Raw genomic sequence first — 23763 nt, 5'->3', positions numbered from 1 at the left:
TCTTTCAATCCCCTCTCACCTTAAACCTGTGCCTTTAGTTCTCAACTCTTAAGAAAATGAAAATTTCTTTCTTCATGTCCATGCCCATCATAATTTTATAAATATATTTTGTCACATCTCAGTCTCCTACATTTCTGAGAATGAATCTAACCCTATCCAAACTCTCTCTGTAACAAAAGCCCTCCATTCCATGCAACATCCTTGTTAATCTCAGCTACACTCTCTATTGCTATTGGTTCTTGAACTGTATTCAATAATCAAGTGACGTTTAACCAATGTTTTGTAGAGTTACATTTGTTATTTTCCTTCCTCCATATATGTACTCTTTGACCCTTTCATTCTAATCCACTTTCTTTCCTTTTTAACTAAAACACAAACACAAAGAATAGTATTGATAGAGATGGGCAAATTTGTTGTAAAATGAAAGATAAATCAATGTAATTGATAAAAACTCCTTGAGGTAAGTTGAGAGAAGTGATTAGACCACCTCTATGAACTGATAATATTCAAATGCTTCTTTAATTTTGCATATGCCACTTAGGGACTTGTGTTATTATTATTTTATGACCATATGTGCTGGATTGTAACTATATGTGCTGTGTGATTATACTGTATGTACTGTGTTTTACACCTTGGCCCCAGAGAAATTATGTTTTGTTTAGTTGTACACGTGTATGGTTGCATGACAATAAACTTGAACTTGGTAATCTTTCCTTATACTATTGCGATTTATAGTAATTTGAAGCATTGTTTATTAAAGTGAGTTGATTTCATTGTCTTTGGAAGTTGGAGACTTTGATGCTCATTTTGTCAATCTCTAATGTATTGCTTTTCCTTTCTTAATTTCTCTGACTTGTATTCTCTCTTGTTCATTCTCTTCACTGCATCTTTTTTCCTTTTATTCTCGTGCTTCCATTGTGTATTTTTTTCAATGGGAGATTGGGTAAAATGCAATGGTAATGTAGACTAAAGAGCCCCTAATATGTCTTGCTTCATTTAAGCTTCATAGCTCATGCTTTATGCCTTTATGTCTTGGCCCGAAACATCCACTGTACTTCCTCCTATAGATGCTGCCTGGCCTGCTGCGTGCCTTTACTATTGCTTTTGCATATTTCTTAGATCAAATCTTTGCACGGAATCCTTCTACTTATCCATAAAATATTCTTTTAATGGCTGTTCTTTGCTACTTCCAGTCCCAGTTCTTTTTGAGCAACCTAGCAAATTCCTGTATTTCCCCCTGCCTTTAGTCTTCCACCCATTCCTGCCTTGTTCAACTAAGAGTAGGTGGGAGGAGGCTAGGAACCCCATTATTCTCAAAGAACATCACTTCCTACCTTGGCCGTTTCTGTTGTTTTCTAATGAGTATTGTTTGGTTTTGAAATTCCACATGATTAAAATCAGAGCAGAACAATAAAATCAACAGTCTGTCTGTCCTCTTCATTATTTCTTGCTTTCTGTATTTTATAGGTACATAAAATGTTAGTGTCAAATAGATTTGACTGCATTAAAATCAAATTCAAATTCAAAATATAGCTAGATAAATTAAATTGAATTTAAAGTTAATTAGGTATTATTTAAGGAAAAGGCAGTCTCTTTCATTCTTACGCCTGATTCTCTTCCATTCCTGCTTAGTTTCCTTGGATATAATTAGAGTACAGGTACTACAGTAGGAATGACACCAAAACCTTTCCAGTTTTCACTACTACAAAATATGTATATATTAAGGATTTGTATGGGACACACCACATACATTTTGATATTACTTAAGTGAATTGTTAATATTGGTTGTGCTTAACCAACTCCTTTCAAGGGAGATGGCAGAGTAGAAAATGCAAGAAACTGTAAAGACATTTATTGTTAACAAGCAATACAGACAAAATGCTGGAGGAACTCAGCAGGCGAGGCAGCATCTATAAAAAGGAGTAAACAGTTGAAGTTTCGAGCTGAGACCCTTCATTAATTCTCCTGTTCACTGTTTATGTTGACTGTTTATTCTTTTCCATAGATGCTGCCTGGCTTGCTGAGGTACTCCAGCATTTTGTGTGTATTGCTTGGAGTTCCATCAACTGCAGATTTTCTTGTCTTCATTGTTAACAAGTTACTTGCACTAAGCACATCAAATACATTCAGGTTAGAATTGTTCAGATTGAACAAAAATGATCAAAGCCAAGACAAGCTTCAAGGGAAAGCTGCAACCTTTGGATATTTAAAGAGAGGCATTAAAAAACACAAATCATTTGTTAAAGCATGATCAAAAAAACTCCCAATCAGGTGTTGGATCAGTGTCAGGAAAGGGAAAGGGGAGATAGGCAGCCAGCGCAGAGTACACGTGGTCATTCCCCTCAATAACAAGTATATTGTTTTTAATACTATTAGGGGGATGATCTTGCAGAGGAAAACCACAGCAGTAGCAGTCAGGTCACTGCCACTGAATCTGGCTCCATGGCTCAGAAGGGAAGTGGGAGGAGAAGAGGCAAGCTTTAGTGCGAGGAATTCATTGATTAGGGGAACAAATAGGAAGTTCTGTGGATGAGAACAAGATTTCTAGATGGTATACTGCCTCTAGATATATTGTCATGGAAATCATTATTGAGTGCCTAGCATTCTTAAGGGGGAGGATCAGCAGCTAAAAGTTGAGGACAGTAATAGGCAGGAAGGGTGATGACATCAAGATGTACAAAAAAGCTGGATGAACTCAGCAGGTCGGGCAGCATCCGTTGAAAGAAGCAGTCAACGTTTTGGGTCGAAACCCTTCGTCAGGACTAAAGGAGGGGGCAGTGGCCCTATAAAGAAGGTGGGGAGAGGGTGGAAAACCAATCAGGGGGTTTTGCTGGATCTGCACTGGATCAAGGGGTGGGGGAGGGGAAGCAGGGAGTGGATAGGCAGGAGAGGTGAAGAAGGAATCTAAGGGGAAAGCACTATGGATAGTAGAAGAAGGTGAGAGGTGATAGGCAGCTAGAAGAGGAGACAGAGTAGAGGTGGGATGGGGGAAGGGAGAGGGAGGGAATTACCAGAAGTTGGAGAATTCGATGTTCATACCAAGGGGCTAGAGACTACCCAGATGGTATATGAGATGTTGTTCCTCCAACCAAAGTTTGGCCTCATCATGGCAGTAGAGGAGGCCATGTATGGACATATCCGAATGGGAATGAGAGGGAGAATTGAAGTGAGTGGCAACCGGGAGATCCTGTCTGTTGTGGTGGACGGAGCATAGGTGCTCGACGAAGCGGGCCCCCAAACGACCCGAAACGTTGACTGCTTCTTTCAACGGATGCTGCCCGACCTGCTGAGTTCATTCAGCTTTTTTGTATGTCTTGATTTGACCACAGCATCTGCAGTGCACTTTGTGTTTAGGAAGGGTGATGAGGTCCTGCAAAGTTAGTGCATGGTGTTAGCTGATAAGTTAAAGGGCAGGACCTCCAGGGTAGTGATCTCAGACCTGCTACCCATGCTAGTGAGGCTAGGAATATGAATATAATACAGTTGAGCAAGTGGCTAAGGAGATAGTGCAGGAGGAAGGACTTCAGATTTTTGGTCATTGGGTTCTCTTCCAGGGAACATGAGGCCTGTACAAATAGGGCAGTGTGTACTAAACTTGAGAGGCATCAATATCCTTGCTGGAAGGTTTGCTAGTGCTGCTCTGGGGTGGGGGGGGGGATGTGGAGTGGAGAGGATTAAGTTGGAGTTGAGGAAGGAGGAAACCAAGATTTGGGGCATCGTGGACAACAGGGAAGGCTATCAAAGCTTGCAGCAGGATCTGGACCAGGTGGGGCTGAATTTAGAGTGCAGTTCTGGTCACTTAGCTGTAGGAAAGATATAAGATTGAAAAGAGTACAGGAGAAATATTAATTGGTTATGTCTTTATTCACTGGAGCATAGGAGAATGAGGGGAAATTTGATATGTGTACAAAATTATGAGACATATAGATAGGGCAAATGCAAGCTGGATTTTTCCATTGAAATTAGGTGAGACAAAAACTTGAGATTATAGGTTAAGTGTGAAAGTTGAAATATTTAAGGGAAACCTGGGGGAAAATTCTTCACAGAGGATGATGCAAGTGTGGAATGAACTGTCATCGGAAGTGGTGGATGCAGGATTGATTGCAACATTTAAGAGAGATTTGGATGGGTACTGGATGGGAGGGATATAGACGGCTGTGGTCCAGCTGAGGGTTGATGGGACAAGACAAAATAACAGCTCTGTGACTCTTATGACTATGATTTTGGTTCGGATAGGTATAAAGAACTACTTAAACTTTCTGTTTTTACAATTTAAAGTTACAATATAAGCAACCTTGAGAAAATCATATACCACTAACTCTGCATTACTGTTTAATTATATCATCTTTATACTGTTAAGTACCTATTCTGAAAAACAACAAGCTCCTTTAAAATCTTCAGCTATAACATGCAAACTAATGTTGACCAAGCTTCAGTAGTAGCAATGAGTTAATTGTGGATAAAGGCTATTTAATATCCTCAAAATCCTAGTCACGTGCATGCTTCACATTTAATAAGAAAATCATCTATACAGGTCTGTTTTTTTTTGTGCTTCAATCTCCACAAAGTTGAATTAACCATCAGTCATTTTCATCCTGAATATTTCTTCTGATATAGGTTCCACCTTGATTCACAGGAGCAGAACAAAATAAGTTAGTTGTATGCTTGTAATTCTTATTGACCTTCATTACAACTTTTCATCTCGCCAGGATTAATTTAGGGAGATGTAATGTCTTGATTTTGTTTTCTTTTACAACCAATTCTGCCCTGTTTATTTATTTTTTGTACTATTTATTTATTTATTTGTTTGTTTGTTTATGTAAGGTAGTTATTTTTGCCTTACACAGTGCTACTGCTACAGAACAACGAATTCCATGATGTATGTCAGTGATAATAAACCTGATTCTGCTCCTGATTTATTTCTCTGAGACAATCAGGACTGAAAGCACCCTTACTGCTTCCCTGCTTCCCTGCAGTAGCTACTCTCTGCAACCTCCCTACTTCATCCTGGTTTCTGTTGTCTACATTCTCATGTCATGAATAGCTTAGTTTACCCACAAGATTGACCTTCACATTCAAAATAACTGCTTTTATCAGTTGTGCAATGTTCACTGTATGGTTCTGCACTGGAATTACTTTAACGATCACCTACTGGTGGGGAAGTGCTTTATACTTATTATCTTGTTTATAAGATTTTGATGCATAATCTTTTCAGTTTAAATCTGAACAATAGAACAAAATAAGCATTGCAGATTTTAAGCATGACTGGGGTAATAGTCTGGCTGATTCAAGGATAAACCTATTAGTTATTGCATCTTTGTTTATTTGAGCTGTGGTATGTTTGCCCAGATCATAATTGTGCACTGGGGATAACTTGTACTTATTTCTTGAAGTTAAAGTCAATGTTCTATAGACAGTGAAGATAATATTCAGCAATATGTTAATGATGTATAATAATTTCAGTTAAAATGCAACCTGCAAATGAATAATCAGTTGCAGTTTTCATTAAAACATTCAAGTGAATACTTCCTCATACAGAATATATTAGGATGCAAGTAATGGACTGGACAATGTTCAATATTGATATTTGACAAATTAATATTTGATATTTGCACTTTGGGAAAGAGACTCTGTCTACCCTATCTGTGCCTCTCCGTTTTATGTTAGATTACCCTTCTGCCTTCAATGTTACAGACAAAATAATTCATATTTAACCAGCCTCACCTTACAACTAATGCACTCCAATCCAGACAGCATTCAATTAAATCTTATGTACAGTCGGCCCTCCTTATCTGCGTGGGATTGGATACCAAGATTGTGGATGCTCAAGTCCCTTATTTAACATGTATCAGTGCGGTGTTCTTTAGGACCCGGCAGAACCCCAGACTTTACTTAACATCTCACCATGCAGTGGACATTAGGACCTGGCATCGCAGCTCTGAATCCGCAGCATTTCTATTCACGAAAATACTCACGATCGCGATTGAAAATAAGGTGGAAATAACAAAGCAATTGGAAAGAGGTGAAATGCCATCGGTCATTGGAAAAGCATTAAGCTACAATTGGTCAGTGATTGGAACAATTTTAATGGAGCATATGACAGGCCCTGCCCCGATGAAAGCTACAATTATTACTAAACAACGCAGAGGTTAAATTATTGAAATACATATGTTTCTTAAGTGTTTTATATGCATAGAAAGGTAAAATATGTACTATATACTAAGAATAACGCTTGACTAACTGACGCTGAATAATACCGGATGTACCTGTTACGACTTCAAATCCGACTTAAAGATGGACTCAGGAACGGAACTCATTCATAACCCGGGGACTGCCTGTACTTTAAAGTCATTTCTAGATTACTTATAATACCTAATATAATGTAAAGCTATGTAAATAGTTGCTATACTGTACTGTTTAGGGAATAATGACAAGAAAAAATAGTCTGTACATGCTCAAGCAACGGGCGCTGGAGAGAGAACTTCTGGGTTTTCCTGATCCGCGTTTGGTTGAATCCGCACATACAGACTTCGCGGATAAGGAGGGCCGACTGTATATGTTAAGAGTAATTTCAGCCATGGTCTTGGTTAATTACTGGCACTTACCCTCTCTGTTATACTCCCAAGTGTTTGAAAGTATTAAAGTTACGTTTTAGTGAATTGTGTATTACTTTATTTTGAGGATTATACAAATATGGTATGATATTTGTCAAACATTTATAGTGATTTTTACATTCAGTAACAGTCCTAACCCATTTCTAAATACAAAGTGAACTTTGTTTTATTAATGTTAATTAAAAATATAACACAGGCATTGCATCTAATTTCAATACTCAAGATATAGAAAGGAGATTATAGGTATTACCTTTTGACTCAATGCTGCTGCATGATCAAGTTTCCTTAAAATCAGGTCAAGTTTTGCAATAAATTGAGTAACATTATCTTGCCATCAATTTTTTAAAAAATGGCATTAATTTTATCTGTTGTGGCCTTCATCGGCAAGGACAGCAGTTACTTTATTTTTCCAGCTGCCTTGCAAATTTAAGTAGAGGAGCCTATCAATCTTTGAGGTGTGGCCTCACCAGTACCATACACAATTCTAACAATACTTCTGTATATCTCAGCTTCAGCTCACTTATAAAAGCCAATAAGCTATTTGCCTCCAGTTTTTCTACTTAGATGATAGTCTGCCTTTAGATTACTCATACCCAAATGCATGATCTTATACTTGCCCATATTAAAATTCATTTGCTAAGTTTTCACTCATTCACTCAGCCTATAGATATCCTGTTGTAGAGTGAAATTCTCCTTGCAATATACCCTCCCAGCTATTTCCTGTTATCAACAAACTTGAATGTCTATGCTTTGGCCCCTCTTTCAGATTATTAAGATAAAAGGCCAGGAACTGATTTTTGGAGCATTCCACTACCTAACCAGCCTGGTAAAAAAAAACTATTGCATTTTCTTTTCTTAATATTAACATATGGAGTTGGTTCTTTTCATGGAACTGTTACAGACAAAATCAAGAATTTATATGATGAGTCCAGTTAATGGTATGTTTTAAAATGTTGATGGAATGGATCTTCATAATGATGGAATATCAAACATAAATCAGTGTATGTTTATAATGATGATGTTTACCCCTAATGAAGTGTCAAAAGAAACATCTGCCACACATAAACCCATACCTGAATGTTTGTTTCAGATATTCCTACATGCAGACATGAACTCTTTGATTCTATGATGACTTGAGAATCAACAGAGAGTTTCTTAGGCTTTTAGGCTTCTTGGAGCAATCTTTAGGTTGTGTTGGTTGTTGACACAAATGATTAATTTCACTGTATGTTTCAGTGTTCATGTGATAAATGAATATTGAATCTTGATCTTGACCCAATTTCTATTTGAATCCAATTTCCAGCATCCTTCCAAGTAATAAAAAAATTCCTTTAAGAATAATTGTGTACCTTGTTGATTTCCAAGCAAACTTCCATGATCTGTAGCAAAATGACTGAAAATGGGTGTAAGCATCATTGCATGGTCTAGCATGTGAAATATTTGATCAGTGTTTGGACTTGAATTGGATTTGCAAAAATACATAGGGACCTTGTTTGGTGTTCTTGGATGTGCATGAAAGAATGAGAGCACAAGTGGAATTGGAACCACAAGGAGTCATTATAGCATTACCTGTAGAGAAATACATGACTCACCATGTTGCTCTACTATGATGTTGAGATGCATCCCTACCTTCTCCGCTCCTTCACACTGCCCTATCAAGAACTTGATACTGCTTTCATCATTGCTGCGTACTGCCTTGTCATGAATTTCATATAAAACTGTTCCCTTCGCAGTACTGTGCTGGGTGACTGATGTCAACCCTCACCATTACTGGTACTCTTACCTTGAACTTATCAGCTCACTGCTTGGTTTGGAATCAGCCATTGAGACGATGTACAGCAACTGCTTACGAGGGCTGGTGTAATGCAAACAAGAATGAGCAGCGCAGTTAAGTGCAGAGCCGAAGGACCAAGGGCTATACTTGCACTGGCTGACATTGGTGGAAATGGTCAGCAGCTGCTCAAGAGAACAAGACCACTAGCTCATTGTTGTGGGAGCACAAGCGGAGGGAGGGGTGGTGACTCACATCAGATTCCTTACACTATAGGGGAAGGCAGGATTTTGCACTAGGCTCCTAGCATAGCAATATGCTGCTTGGATGGGGTCCTGTGATATTTGGGTTAGAAAACTATGAGAATTGTTATAAATCTAACACTAAACTAATCAAACTTTCCATCCCAAATAAATTACAGATCAGAATCTCTCTGCATTTTATTGCATTTTTGTAGCTTTTCTGTATCTTTTGCCCATCACTTCTGATTTGCTGAGTTTTCCATGCCTTTCTGTCCTTTCTACGGACAAACATTTAAAAAGGTGTTGAGATAAATGGCTTTTCTCTGTGTAGTGTGAAAATCTTCAGTGAGAATCTGCTTTAATTGTCTTCTAAGTGTCAGATTTGCATGTAAATTTTCTTCAATTTTCCATTTCTCTTTTCTCAGTTGAAATGCCTTGGGTTGAGGACCTAAATGTTCAGACCTCAATAAATTACATTCAGCACAAATGCACAGATACCTAGTATCCATGCACATCTTAATTCACTATGTTTTAGTACATTTTATCATTTCAAAATTTTTTTCTCACTGTTACTTGTGTCTGTTCTGCCCTGGGTTCACATTCATTGCACTCACTCATTTATCTCTGCAAAGGAGTAAGATGTGCAGCTCCTAGGTCTCATCTAAGACAGAATTAGATGACAGTAAACAGAATTTGGTTTTATTTTGTATCTTGTCGTGGTGAAGGATCTCGGCCTTAAACGTTTATTCCTCTATGGATGCTGTCTGACCTGCTGAGTTCCTGCAGCATTTTGTGTGTGCTGTTCTAAGTTTCAGTATTTGAAGAACCTTTTGTGTTTATTTTAATTACCCTGCCCTATAAAAACCCGTCTTCTATAATTTCACCAATAAAGATTGTTTCCATATATCTGTTTATATTATTTTGTGATACAGTATTAATGTTTGTTTAATTCCAGCATGATATACAAAGTTAGTTTATAGTTAGATATACAAAATCAGACATAATCCATTCATCACAATTGCATGCTAAATCCTTTTGATTAAATACAGGAAAAAAAAGTTGGAAGTACTCAGTAAGCCAGGCTGCAACAGTGGGAGGAGAAATAGCTAGTATTTCAGGTTGAGAAGGAGTTTCTGTAACAAAGGATTCTTCTTGACTTGACATTTTAGCTGTGCTTTTCTTCTCACAGATACAACTTGACCTGCTTAGTATTTCCAGAATTTTCTGTTTTTTTTCTGAGTTATAGCATCTGCAATAACTGAATGTCTTTGATTAGTAATCACCGTGTTGAAGTGACCATTCAGCTGCATTAATAGTGTTCTAATATCTAATATGCTCCAATTAGTACCACTTCAGAGAATTGAGCACAGTTCAAACTGACACGCTGGAGCATGAGAGTTTGTGCAACACTAAGGGAGGCACTGCCTTTCAGATGATAGAGTACTCTTTAGCTGAGACATTGTGTCAGATGCTATTTTAAGAGAGATGGAAGTAATCATAAGTTCCTGAGGCCGATTTTACGCTTCATTCATCATTAAAACAGATCATAATCATACTGGCTCTATGTCCAAATTTGTTGTCTTTGTTCCCACAGAAAAACAAGTCACAACATTGTAATAGTTGTGAAGCATTTGGGATATCGTGTAAAAGGTGCTGTGTAAATACAAGTTATTTCTCCTATGCATGTAAAAGATTCTACATTTTAGAAATGTGTTTGCAAGAGAAGAAATCAGAAGTGAAATCCTAAATATTATGTTTAACATCACTACATGGAACTACATACAAATTTATTGTAAAATATCATGTTTTAATGCCTATATTGCGATATGGTAATGATAGTAAAATGTACAATGTGAGGATTGAATTTAATGAACAAGTACAATAAGTATTCGCTGTGTGTTTCATGACTCTTAGACGTCCGAAACTGCTTTACAACTAGAAGATTTTTCTTGATTATTTTACTTAGAGATACAGCGTGTTACAGGCTGTTCTGGCCCACCAAACCGTGCTGCGCAGCAACCCACCAATTTAACCCTAGCCTAATCACAGGACAATATACAATGACCAATTAACTTACTAACCTTTGGACTGTGGGGGGGAATCTAGAGCACCCAGAGGAAACCCACATGCACATAGCAAAAATGTACAAACTGTCTTACAGAAGATGACACTTTGATGGCTGTAATAGTGTCATGCTAAATGCTACACTACTGTGGCTCTCCCAGTTTTGGAATATAGAAAACACATGACCCATTCCTAAGTTACATTTTATTGATTCTACTAGACAGAACCTGGAAAATGCAAGTCTTATTTCAAATGGCTCTCTGATTTATTCACAATATTACATTTAGATTAACAGTGTAGCCTTGAGCTAAATCAATAAATGTGCATTCCATTTCCACCTGCCACCCCTAGAAAACAATGACTTTTTATAGTATTCAGTATTAGATAACTACATAATAGCTGAATCATCTTATTACTTTGATTTGTTGAGGTGACCCATTCTTATAAATACATAGCCACTTTAATTTGCATATATCAGTTTAGAAGATTGTGGATTTTATTTCTTTCTATTTGGAGTGCTTTAAATGTTGTTATTTAGTGACACCAAGAGGTGGAATACAGAAGTGCAGTTCCAGCTCGTCAAACACTTGTCACAGTTGTGCTGCACTTGAAGAGATCAGTGAATAGCTTTTTATTTATTAAAATTAAATAAAAATGCCCCAAGCCCAGAACTTAGTGACATGTAATCTTAAATGTAGGATTCTCTTTCTTTTATGAAGCTACAATTATACTTACGGTGAAAAGCAGAGGCACCAGTACGAACCTCTAGGGACCATTACGGGTCACATCCCACCAGAGACTGGGCTTCTCATTGCCATTCTCTGCCTCATATTTATATAGTAATTAAAACTGACATGACAAAATTGTGTCTTGTTTTCAGTACTTGCACTTTTGCTTATAATCTCCTGAGGAACCATGTTAATGCTTTCTGTAAGTCCAAAATTAAATTGCTTTTAATTCAAAAGTTGTTCATATTAGCCATTGACCATTTATTAGAGAACACAGCAATAAATCAATATAGCTCAAGCCCACTATGTCTGAGCCAACCATGTTGCTAATTTAAACTGCATCTTTGCATGAATGTGTTACATCGCAATTCACTGCCTGTTTATATGTCTGTCTAACTTAGTCTGTCCACTTGCACCTCTTCCTGACAGCACGTTCCAGGCACCTACCACTCTCTGAGGAAAAAACAACTTGCCACCTTAAAGCTATACCCTCTAATATTTGAAATTTCTACCCTGGGGAAAAGTCATACTTTCATCAGTGTTGTGCTGGTGAACTTCTTCTGCACCCTCACAAAGTTGCCAAGTCCTCCTGAAATGTAGCAATGTGAACTGTACTCTATAGTCCAAATGTGGCCTAATCAAAGTTTGATACAGCTGGAACATGACTTCTTGTCTTTTATACTCAATTTACTGACTGAAGAAGAGAAATATACCATATGCCTACTTTACCACCCCACATACATGTGTTGCCACCATCATTGAGATAGACTTGTATTAATTATTTATACATTAATGCTCCTGTGTCCTGAGAAGGGATATAAGGTAGCCAGTGTTTGTGGTACATAGTTTGAGAAAGACAAGTGAGTGCAAAGGAAAAAATTATGCCAACAAATCTTATATTTTTTTTCAGTGTTGTGCGCAAAAAGTCTGGCCAAGAAGGATTTTTTCAGTGAGTATTAAACTTTACTGTCTATATTGTTACTGAGGAATAAAGCTTAGTTATTCCATAATGGAAAAGTGGGTCCAGAATTATTGCGTACCCAGTAATAGCTGGGAAACTGACCTTGTAAATTAAAAATGCACCAGTTACCTTTGTTTCTATGTGAACTATTGCTCCAAATATGGAGTACTTTGGTAAAGTCTTATGCAGAACTGCTATTTTACTAAGGAAGTGGATGTTCTGATGGAAGAAGCAAGATGGAAGAGGGCTGGCATGTTTCAGGCCATCATACATGCACTAAGTGTCTGAAAAATTTTAGATCATCTCCTGTATCTATAGGTTGAAATTCTGTTGTGTGAGGAAAATTGCGAGACCTCCAGCCTCCCAGGTAACTACATCTGTACCAGTTGGACTGAGCTGCAGCTCCTCAGAGAAAGCGTTAAAGAACTGGAACTGCAACTTGATCCACGGCCCATAAGGGAAACTGAGGAGATGATAGACTGGAGCTACAGGGTGGTTATATGAGGCTGCTGAATGGCTGACTGTCAGGAGAGAGAAGGGAAATAGACAGCCAGCACTGAGTACCTTTGTGGCCGTTCCCCTCAATAACAAGTATACCGTTTTGGATACTGTTGGGGTAGGGGAGTGGAAACAACCTACCAGAGCTTGACCGCAGTGACATGGTGTCTGTCATTGGGTCTGGAGCTGTGGCTCAAAAGGGAACGGGGCAGAGAAGGAATGCAGTGCTGGTAGGAGGGTCCATCGTTAGAGGAGTAGATTGGAGGATTTGTGGATGCAATAGAGAAACCTAGATAGTATGTTCCCTCCCACGTGCCGGAATTGGGGACATCTTGGATCATATCCACAACATTCTAGAAAGGGAGGGGGAGCAGCCAGATGTCTTGGTACATATTGGCGCCATTGACATAGGAAGGAAAAGAGTGGTGGTCCTAAAGAGAAAATGTAGAGAGGTGGGTAGAACGCTGAAAAGCAGGACCTCAAGGGTAGTGATCACTGGATTGCTGCCTGTGCCACATGCCAGTGAGAGCAGGAATAGGATGATTTGGCAGATGAATGCATGGCTCAGAAACTGGTGCAGCTGAAAGGGTTTCATGTTATAAATCATTGTGATCTCTTCTGGGGTAAGTAGACCTGTACAAAAGGGACGGACTACACCTGAACCCAAGGGGGGGGGCCAATATCCTTGCGGGCGGTTTTGCTGGAGCTGTTTAAACTAATTTGGCAGGGGGGTGGGAAATGGAGTGATTGGGCTGAGGGATGTCAGTTTACAAGCAGATGTAGCATAGAGTGAGACTATCAGGAAGGACAGCTGATGATTGGGCAACATTCTGGTCAGTTGGATGAGTTGCACTGTAAAAGGGGGACAAAATTGAAAAGGATGACAAATACAGGACTGAAGGTGTTACATCTGAATGCACACAATAAATGAAGTACGTACTGTAGATGACCTTGTAGCGCAGTTAAAGATTTGCGGGTATGATCTTGTGGGCATCTCAGAGCCATGGCTGGAAGATGATTGTAGTTGGGAGCTTAATATCCAAGGATACACAATCTATCAAAAGGGCTGGCGGGTATGTAGAGGGGCTGGGGTGCTTCTGTTCGTAAAAAATGAAATCAACTCCTTAGAAAGAGCTGACATAGGATCGAAAGACAGAATCCTTATGAGTAGAGCTAAAAATCTGCAAGAGTAAGAAGACTTTGATGGAAGCCTTTTCTTGGCCTCCGAACAGTAGCTTACAAAGTTTACAAATCACAGCAGGAGATTGAAAAAGCATATTAAAAGACAATGTTATGTTAGTCATGGGCAATATGCAGATAGATTGGGAAAATCAATTTGATGCTGAATCCCAAGAGAGAGGAAATTTGTGGAATGCCCCCGAGATAGCTTTTTGGAGCAGCTTGTGGTTGAGCCCACTAGGTATCAGCAATTCTGGATTTGGTGTTGTGTAATGAATCAGATATGATCAGGGAGCTAAAGGTAATGGGACCTTTAGGAAACAGTAATGATTGAATTCACCCTGCAGTTTGAGAGGGAGAAACTAAAGTTGGATCTATCAGTACTGAACTGGGGTAAAGGAAATTACAGAAGCATGAGAGAGGAGTTGGCCAAAGTTGATTAGAAGGGGACACTAGCAGGGATGATGGCAGAGAAGCAATTACTGGACTTTCTGGGAGCAATTTGGAAGGTGCAGGCTTGATACATCCCAAAGAAGAGGAAATATTCTAAAGGAATTATTCAAAGGAAGCTAAACCAACATAAAAGCAAAGGAAAAGGCATATAATAGAGCAAAAATTAGTGGGAAGTTTGAGGATTGGGATATTTTTTATAGGCAGCTAAAAAGCCATAAAGTGCAAAAAGATGAAATATGAAGGTAAGCAGGCCAATAATACAAAAAATGATATCAAAAGATTTTGCAGATATATGTGAAGTAAAAGAGAGATAAGAGTAGCTATTGGACTGCTAGAAAATGACACTGGAGACAAGGAAATGGGGGATGAACTGAATGAGTACTTTCCTTCACTGTGGAAGATGCTAACAGTAAGCTGGAAGTTCAAGAGTGTCAAAGGCCAGAAGTGAGTGCAGTTGATATTACTAGGGGGATGGTGCTTGGGAAACTGAAAGGCCTGTAGGTGGATAAGTCACCTGACCTGATGGACTACACTCCAGGGTCCTAAAAGAGGTAGCTGAATAGATTGTGGAGGTATTAGTAATGATCTTTCAAGAATCAATAGATTCTGGCAAGGTTCCAGAGGACAGGAAAATTGCAAATGTCACACCACACTTAAAGATCGGAGTGAGGCAGAACAAAGGAAATTGTGGGCCAGTTAGCCTGACCTCGGTGGTTGGGAAGATGTTGGAGTTAAGGATGTGGTTTTGGGGTACTTGGAGGCATATAACAAAATAGGCCAAAGTCAGCATGGTTTTCTAAAGGGGAAGTCTTGCCTGACAAATCTGTTGGAATTCTTTGAAGCAATAACAAGCAGGATAGACAAAGAATAATCGGTGGATGTTGTGTGCTTGGAATTTAAGAAGTCATTTGACAAGGTGCCACACATGGGGCTGCTAAACAAGACAAGAGCCCAGGGTATTACAGGAAAGATACTAGCATGGATAGAGCATTGACTGATTGTCAGGAGGCAAAGAGTGGGAGTAAAGGGGTCCATTTTGGATTGGCTGCTGGTAACTAGAGGTGTTCCACAGGGGATCTGTTTTGGGACTGCCTCTTTTTACATTGTATGTCGGTGATTTGGATGATGAAATTGACAGCTCTGTGGCCAAGTTTGTGGATGATACAAAGATAGGTGGAGGGTCTATGTGGAGCGTAAGTGTGGAGGAAGGAGAGAGGCTTGAAAAGGGCTTAGACAGATTAGGAGAATGGGAAAAGAGGTGGGGGATGGAATACAGTGTTGCGAAATGTTTAGTTTTTACACTTCACTAGAAGGAATAAAAGCATAGACTATTTTTTAATCGGGCAGAAAATTTTAAAAAATCCAAGGTGCAAAAGGATTTGGGAGCCCTTGTGCAGGATTCCCTAAAGTTTAATTTGCATGTTGAATCGGTGATGAGGAAGTTGACTGCAATGTTAGCATTTATTTCAAGAGGATTAGAATATAAAAGCAAGAATGTAATGCTGAGGCTGTATATGGCATTGCTAAGGCCTCACTTGGAGTATTGTGAGCAGTTTGGGTCCTTTATTTAAGAAGGGATATGCCGACATTGAAGACGTTGGAGAAGGTTCAGTGGAGGTTCACGAGAATGATTCAATGAATGAAAGGGTTATCATACGAGCAGCGATTGAAGGCCTGTACTTGCTGGAATTTAGAAAAATGAGGGGTGGGGGGATCTCGATAAAACCTAGTGAATGTTGAAAGGCCTAGATAGAGTGGGTATACAGAGGATGTTTTCTTTGATGAGGGAGTCTAAATTCAGAGGCCACAGCCTCAAAATTAAAGAGATATCCATTTAGGGGAATTTCTTTAGCCAGAGGGTGGTGAATCTGTGGAATTCTTTGCCACAGGCAGTTGTGGAGGCCAGGTCACTGGGTCCATTTAAGGCAGAGGTTGGTAGGTTCTTGATCAGTTAGAATGTGAAAAGTTATGGGGAGAAGGCAGGAGAATGAAGTTGAGAGGGAAATGATCAACTGTGATGAAATGGTGCACCAGACTCAATGGGCCAAATGGCCTAATTCTACTCCTATGTCTTATGGTCTTAAGAATTGTCAAATGTCCTCTGGATAAGAATAACATTGCAAAAGTTCAAAATTCTATGGCTATGTTAAAGAGCTGAAGATGGTCACCACAGTTAAACAGCAAAAAGAACGTAATAAATCCCATGCAATCCATTCACTTGCTTTATCATGCACCATTGGCCCAGAGCCTCTAATTCCATGTAGGGCTTCTCAACCATTTCAGACCTGCTGAAACTGATCTGAAAGCAAGTCATTGTTGACAGTAAAGAACTGTTTAAGAAGAATCCAAAGTGAAGTTAATGCATTCATGGAGCAGAGCGCTTACAATGTGCACATAAAAGACTGCAGTGAAGCATTAGCGCCAGTGTGTGATAACATTAGGCGGATGGTAGTAGAATATAGTTATGGTCTATTTAAGCATCTTCCTTTGTTTCCTCATCAAAATCTATTAGCATTATTCCCTTCTATCACATGTGCTTGTCAAGCTTTCACTTTAATGCATCTTAACTGTTAGCTTCAACCACTGTAGAAGCGATATTCTGTCCTGCTACTTCTTAGGTAGATGAAATTTCTCCTGAATTCCCTTATGGATTTCTTGCCAAGTTATGTATATTATGGCCGATAATTATGTACATCCTAAACAAGAAAATATTCTCCCTGTATACATTCACAAAACCTTTAGTCATTTGAAGCAGCTCTCTTAGATTACCCATTAAGTCTATAAGAGAAGGAATTTAAAATTTCTTATTCGACTTAATGATCTGCAAGTTAAAATTCTATGTAATTTCTGTCAATGTAGGATTCATCTTTCATGGATTTTTCTCAGAAATTTTTTAGTTTCTTAAAATGTTGCTTAATTTTAAAATCTGAAATGAGAAAATATTTATGGTATAGTTTATTTTTAGTATATTTGCCTTGCACAGGATTACCTGACCCCTTTGCCAAAATTATCGTGGATGGCTCCGGGCAATGTCACTCAACAGATACAGTGAAAAACACGCTTGATCCAAAATGGAACCAACACTATGACTTGTGAGTATAGTTGAATATGAGTTACAATTTTGAGGTGCATTGTATTATTTGATGCTAATTTGTTAGCCTTTAAAGGGCTTCTGAATTAGTGTGATTTAATTCTATAGGTTGACAATGTACAGGAAATAGTGATTTGTATCTGCACATTTGGGACTTCTACAAATATTCATTGAACTTGGAAGTCCTGAATGTTCTGGTAATCCTTTAATTAATTACATTCAGACGTTGGAGTCCACACAAGAAGCTTGAAGTTGTGACATTCCCCCAGTATTTGCATCAGGAAAACAGGAAGACATGTCCAAATTATGTCTTCATAGATAGGAAATGTTGTGAGGAGCCAAAGCTATTAAGTTCAGTAAAATGTACTTTTTTGTTTTGTTTAATGTTCTTAGATGATTCTGTTTCTGTTCTCAATATTTAATGTTTTTAATTGCTTTAGACTTTCAGCACTATTAATTATTTGAAATTCTTGAGAGCTGACAACCCAGAAGATGTGGCTTAGTTAACTGTCAGTATAATTAAGTGCATTGTGGATGAGGATAAGCTCTCTCCCACCTATGGCATTTATGCAGGCAGCAGAGAAACGAGTTATGTGTAATTTGGAACTTGTCACCAAAGGTTCCACAACCATTAGTCTGTATTGAGTATATCAATCAGGAATGAGTTCAAGACGCTTGTTGCAGTAGGCAATTCAGTGACAATATTATAACAAATATTTCAGGTTACATACAGAAGTAAGAAATGCGCATTTGAATTAGAAGTAATTCTTCTTTATCCATGTAAAATAATGATTTGCGCAATAAAATATAGTGACGATAGTATTAATATATTTGGACAATTACAGACCTTGATATAGGGATGAAGATGTAGGTCATGTGTAGTCAGTATATTTTCTAGATTCATATTTTGACTCTCTTTTATATTAATTTTAATGGAATATTTTCCAAAGTACTGTAGCGATGTACTACATACAGAGCTACAAACAATGACATGCAGTCGGTAAGTCGTTTGGAGACTAGTTTATTAAAACTTCGTGGCGCTGGCTTTTAATTCCTAGCTCCTGCCCTCTCCAGGCGGAAATGACGTCAGAGGTGCATTACCAAAGTCCCTCCCCGCACGTGGGCTATTTGTGAGCCGATTCGCCTGCACAGAAAGTGGGTCGCCACAGTATGCAATATAATTGCTTTATGGAAATAAATCTATAGATTCCTGAGTGATAGATTAGGTGTCTTCTCCCTTAGATTCATCTTCTTCCATTCAGATTCTTTAAAATTAATTTGTTTATGTTTTCTCAGTTTGAATTTGCTTCAATTTGTGTTTATGCGCCTTTACCAAAGAAATATTTGAGTTTTAAGCTCTATTTAAATGCCAAACTTCTGAGTTCGTTCTTCCAGCAATAATACTTGTAATGATCTTATTTTGATTTGATGTCATTATATTATTCCAAGGACTAACAGCTTCGGGTTTTATTGTACAACATCCATAAAACCATAAGGCATAGAAGCAGTATTAGGCCATTCAGCACATCGAGTCTACTCTGCCAATCCATAATGGCTAATCCCAGATCCCACTCAATGCCATACACCGGCCTTCTCACCATATCCATTGATGCCCTGACCAATCACAAAGCTATCAACTTCTGCTTTAAATATACCCATGGACTTGGCCTCCACCAAGCTCTGTGGCAGAGCTTTCCACAGATTCACTACTCTCTGGCTAAAAGATTCCCCCTTACTTCTGTTCCAAAAGGTTACCCCTCAATTTTGGGGCTGTGCCTTCTCGTTCTGGATACCCCCACCATAGGAAACATCCTCTCCACATCCACTTTATCTAGTCCTTTTAATATTCAGTAGGTTTCAATTCCCCCCCGTTCCCACATTCTTCTAAATTCCAGTGAGTATAGGCACAAAACTGCCAATTGCTCCTCATATGTTAACCCCTTCATTCCCGGGATCATCCTTGTGAACCTCTTCTCCACTTTGTCCAATGACAACACATCCGTTTTGAGAGATGGGGCTCAAAACAGCTGACAATACTCCCAAGTGTGGCCTGACAAGTGTCTTATAAAATAATCAGCATTATCTCCTTGCTTTTATGTTCTATTCTCCTTGAAGTAGAATCCTAACATTGCATTTGCCTTCCTTACCACAGACTCAACCTGTAAATTAACCTCTAGGAGTCTTGCACAAGGACTTCTATGTCCTTTTGCACCTCTGATGCTTGAACTTTCTCCCCCATTTAGATAATAGTCTGTATTATTGTTCCTTTTACCAAAATCCATTATACAATTCCCAACATTGTATTCCATCTACCATTTTCATACCCATTCTTCCAATGTGTCTAAGTCCTGCTGCAATTGTATTGCTTCCTCAGCACTAACTACCCCTCTACCTATATTCATATCATCTGTAAATTTTGCCACAAAGCCATCAATTCCATTAACTAAATCATTAACAAACTGAAAAGTAGCAATCCCAATACTGCCCTCTGAGAAATACCACTAGTCACTGGCAGCCAGCCAGAAAAGGCCCTCCTTATTCCCAATTGCTGCCTCCTGCTTGCCAGCATTCCTCTATCCAAGTCAGTATCTTTCATGTAACACCATAGGATTTTATCTTGTTAAGTAGCCTCATGTGTAGCATCTTATCAAATGCCTTCTGAAAATTCAAGTAAATGACATCTACTGCCTCTCCTTTGTCTACCTCATCCTTAATAATAGGCGCCAACACTTTCCCAAATACTGAGGTTAGATTAACTGGCCTATAATTTCCTTTCTTTTGCTTTCCTCTCTTGAAGAATGGAGTGACATTTGCAATTTTCCAACCCTCCGGAACCATGCCAGAATCATGTGATTCTTGAAAGATCATGACCAATGCATCTGTTATCTATTCAGCAAACTCTCTGGGAAGTGCAGGTGATTTATCCACCTTAAGACCTTTGAGTCTAGAAGTAAATGCAAATATTAAAGAAAACTTGACTAACTTTATTTGTTATTGAATGTGACTTGCTCTTATGATTTTAAAATGATTGTTTAGAGTTACACTGCCCTGCATTCGTAGAATACTGCAACATTAAAGGAGGCTATTCAGTCCATCATGTCTTTGAAAGAACTAACTGATTCTCTTTTTCCTTTAGGTATTTATCCAATTCCAGTTAAAATTTATAATCTAATCTGCTTCCGCCATCATTTCAAAGAATTCCGGTTACTCGTTCCTGCTCATTTCACTTCTGATTCTATTATTTATTCGCCATATTTGTCTTCTTTCTTCTGGCTACTAACCTCTCTGCCATTGAAAGCAGTTCCTCCTTATTTTCTCAAGCCTAAGCGTTAATGACTTAGATTGTCCTCTTAATGTTTTCTGTCCTAATGACTTTCACAGTTTTTGTAAACAGTATGCAGTACTGAAATCCTTCATTTTTGACATTGTTCTAGTAAAGTGCGTGTCATAGGACTTGATATGTTTTGCTGAAATGTGGGGCAAAGTAGTAGCCTGGATGTGAACTAACTAGAGTTATATAGAAGTTTAGATTACTCCCTTGCCATGGCTTGTAAAGTCCAGGATCCTGTAAGCAATTTTGAATAATCCTGCTGTCTTGACCTTAAATCTGTGCTCTTACACTCTGCGTTCCTTTTTTCTTGCCGCTATAAGGGCTGTATTCACTAATAAAGTGAATCACTTGGTTACTAAGATATTTTAGGGTGTTGGTTTGTGGGAAAGATAGATAGATAGATAGATACTTTATTCATCCCCAAGGGGAAATTCAACATTTTTCCAGTGTCCCATATACTTATTGTAGCAAAACTAGTTACATACCGTATTTAACTCAGTATAAATATGATATGCATCTAAAATCACCCTCCCAAAAAGCATTAATAAATGGTTTTTAAAAAGTTCTTAAATAGTTTACTAAAGTGCATTGAGTGGTAACTTAAGCTCAGTCCTAACCCCGGCACTTTAATATGTCTTGCCCCTGGTGGTTGAATTGTAGAGCCGAATGGCGTTGGGGAGTAATGATCTCTTCATCCTGTCTGAGGAGCATTGCATTGTCAGCAACCTGCCGCTGAAGCTGCTTCTCTGTCTCTGGATGGTGCTGTGCAGAGGATGTTCAGGGTTTTCCATGATTGACCGTAGCCTACTCAGCGCCCTCCTCTCTGCCACCGATGTCATACTCTCCAGTTCTGTGCCCACGACAGAGCCCACCTTCCTTACCAGCTTATTAAGACGTGAGGCGTCCCTCTTCTTAATGCTGCCTCTCCAGCATGCCACCACAAAGAAGAGGGCGCTCTCCACAACTGACCAATAGAACATCAAGTACAGTCGACTCTGTGCTTTCCTGCACAGGGCATCTGTGTTTGCAGTCCAGTCTAGCTTCTCGTCTAACTGCACTCCCAGATACTTGTATGTCTTAGCCTGCTCCACACATTCTCCATTAATGATCACTGGCTCCATATGAGGCCTAGGTCTCCTAAAGTCCATCACCATCTCCTTGGTCTTGGTGATATTGAGACGCAGGTAGTTTGAGTTGTACCATATCACAAAGTCCTGTATCAGTTTCCTGATGGATGTATGGATGTATAAATGACAATTAAGACAGATGTTGTCTTGGCTTTTACTGCAAGGGATTCAAAGTACTAAAGGAACAAAGACTTACTGGAGTAGTTGGCGAGACCGTGTTTGGAATAACGTATTGTATTTGATTCCCTTAGTTTAAGAACATACTTGCTTTGGAAGTTCTGAAATTAAATTCAGAAAATTGATTTCTGCAATGAGAAGGTTTTTCCATGAAGAGAGATTGAGTATAGAGTAATCTTACTGGACTTATGAAGAATAAGAAGTGATCTCATCAAGGCATATCAGATTCTGAGTGGAGTTGACATAACAGATTTCTAAAGATAGTTTTCCCACTTCACGAAGTAGGAAGCATAATCATGGTATAATAGGTTTTTCATTTAAGATTGAGTTGAGATATTTGTTAATATGTAATTTAGTTGATCTTTGGAATTCTCTTTCAGAGTTCTGTGTGTACTTTGCTATTGATTACCTTCAAGGCTAAAATTGATCTTTACTTAGATAGTAAGGAAATTGGGATGGGGCAAAAAAAAGCAAGCCAGGATTAGTCATGCGCATATTGAATAGCAGTGCAAGCTCAATTTCTGCTACTTGTGTGTTTTTTCTTGTACTCCAGTCCAACTTGGTCTGCTTGGCATTTCCCTAATCTGATTTTTTGTTCTTCAGAAAGACTAAGGCAAGCCTCTTAAAATCACAGGCAAAACATTTGAAAAGGATATCAGGGGCAGCCTCTTGACACAAAAGGTGTTGTGTATTTGGAATGAGCTACTAGAAATAGTTGGGAGTTGGGCTGAAAGGCCTGTTGCCATGCTGTATGACTTTGTGGCTGCTTATTCTGATGTTATTTACTCCTTAGTTTATATGCTTTTATCTCCATAATGCTTTATCTCTATCCCTGTCCTATTACCAAATTAGTGTCAGCTGCTTCCATAGCACTAGATAAAATGTAAAATGATAGTCAGTTGTACAAATGAGGATTTGGTTCTTGTATCTGTGTCTGTGGTGTATTTTGTTTTAATACTGATAACTTCTTACCTTTCAGGTACATTGGAAAAGCAGACTCAATTACGATAAGCATATGGAATCACAAGAAAATACATAAAAAACAGGGAGCTGGCTTCCTGGGTTGTGTTCGGCTGCTATCAAATGCCATCAGTAGACTAAAGGATACTGGCTGTATGTAGTCTATTTCTTGATTTATTTTTGAGCAGATATTTAAGGAAAAATAATTATTCAGTTGTGATGGTGGATGAAACCTACTACAGTGGACAAACCTTTGATTGTCTTGGTATACCGTCACCATTTGATTCAAATTTCACTGAAGAATAAGTAGTTGCTAGCACACAATGTCATTATTCGCCATGCCAAAACAAGCTGTATGCTGACAGCAACTTTCTATTCACTTCTCAAAATTTTACAGCATGCAGAATAATCTGATACTTGAGATGAAAATATCATTTTATCTTGGGTTAGTTTAGGAACTTTGTGATTGCAAAATATTCCAATGGAGAAGTGGGTGGGTGCATCTCCTCACCAATTTTTATCAGCATTCAAAAAATTTCATTGGAATGCTTGTTTTCTCTTCCTGCC

At 38.6% G+C, this 23763-nt stretch overlaps 1 protein-coding gene across 5 annotated transcripts in view; it reads left to right on the top strand.

Moving 5' to 3' along the window:
* The window catches only part of smurf1 (SMAD specific E3 ubiquitin protein ligase 1), a 128877-nt gene that overhangs the window by 48210 nt on the left and 56904 nt on the right, over positions 1 to 23763 (top strand). For 4 of the 5 annotated variants that reach the window (XM_059979511.1, XM_059979510.1, XM_059979509.1 and 1 more), the window contains exons 2-4: positions 12330 to 12368; positions 17494 to 17602; positions 23216 to 23349. In XM_059979511.1, the coding sequence (XP_059835494.1) occupies positions 12330 to 12368; positions 17494 to 17602; positions 23216 to 23349 (282 nt within the window). Of the gene's footprint in view, positions 1 to 12329; positions 12369 to 17493; positions 17603 to 23215; positions 23350 to 23763 lie in introns of those variants that run through there. The other variant, XM_059979512.1, reaches the window with a different exon arrangement.

The sequence above is a fragment of the Hypanus sabinus genome, chromosome 9 (genome assembly GCF_030144855.1).
Source record: "Hypanus sabinus isolate sHypSab1 chromosome 9, sHypSab1.hap1, whole genome shotgun sequence".
Classification (NCBI taxonomy): domain Eukaryota; kingdom Metazoa; phylum Chordata; class Chondrichthyes; order Myliobatiformes; family Dasyatidae; genus Hypanus; species Hypanus sabinus.
Note: the sequence above shows the minus strand (reverse complement) of the source record. Positions and strands in the feature narration are given on the sequence as shown.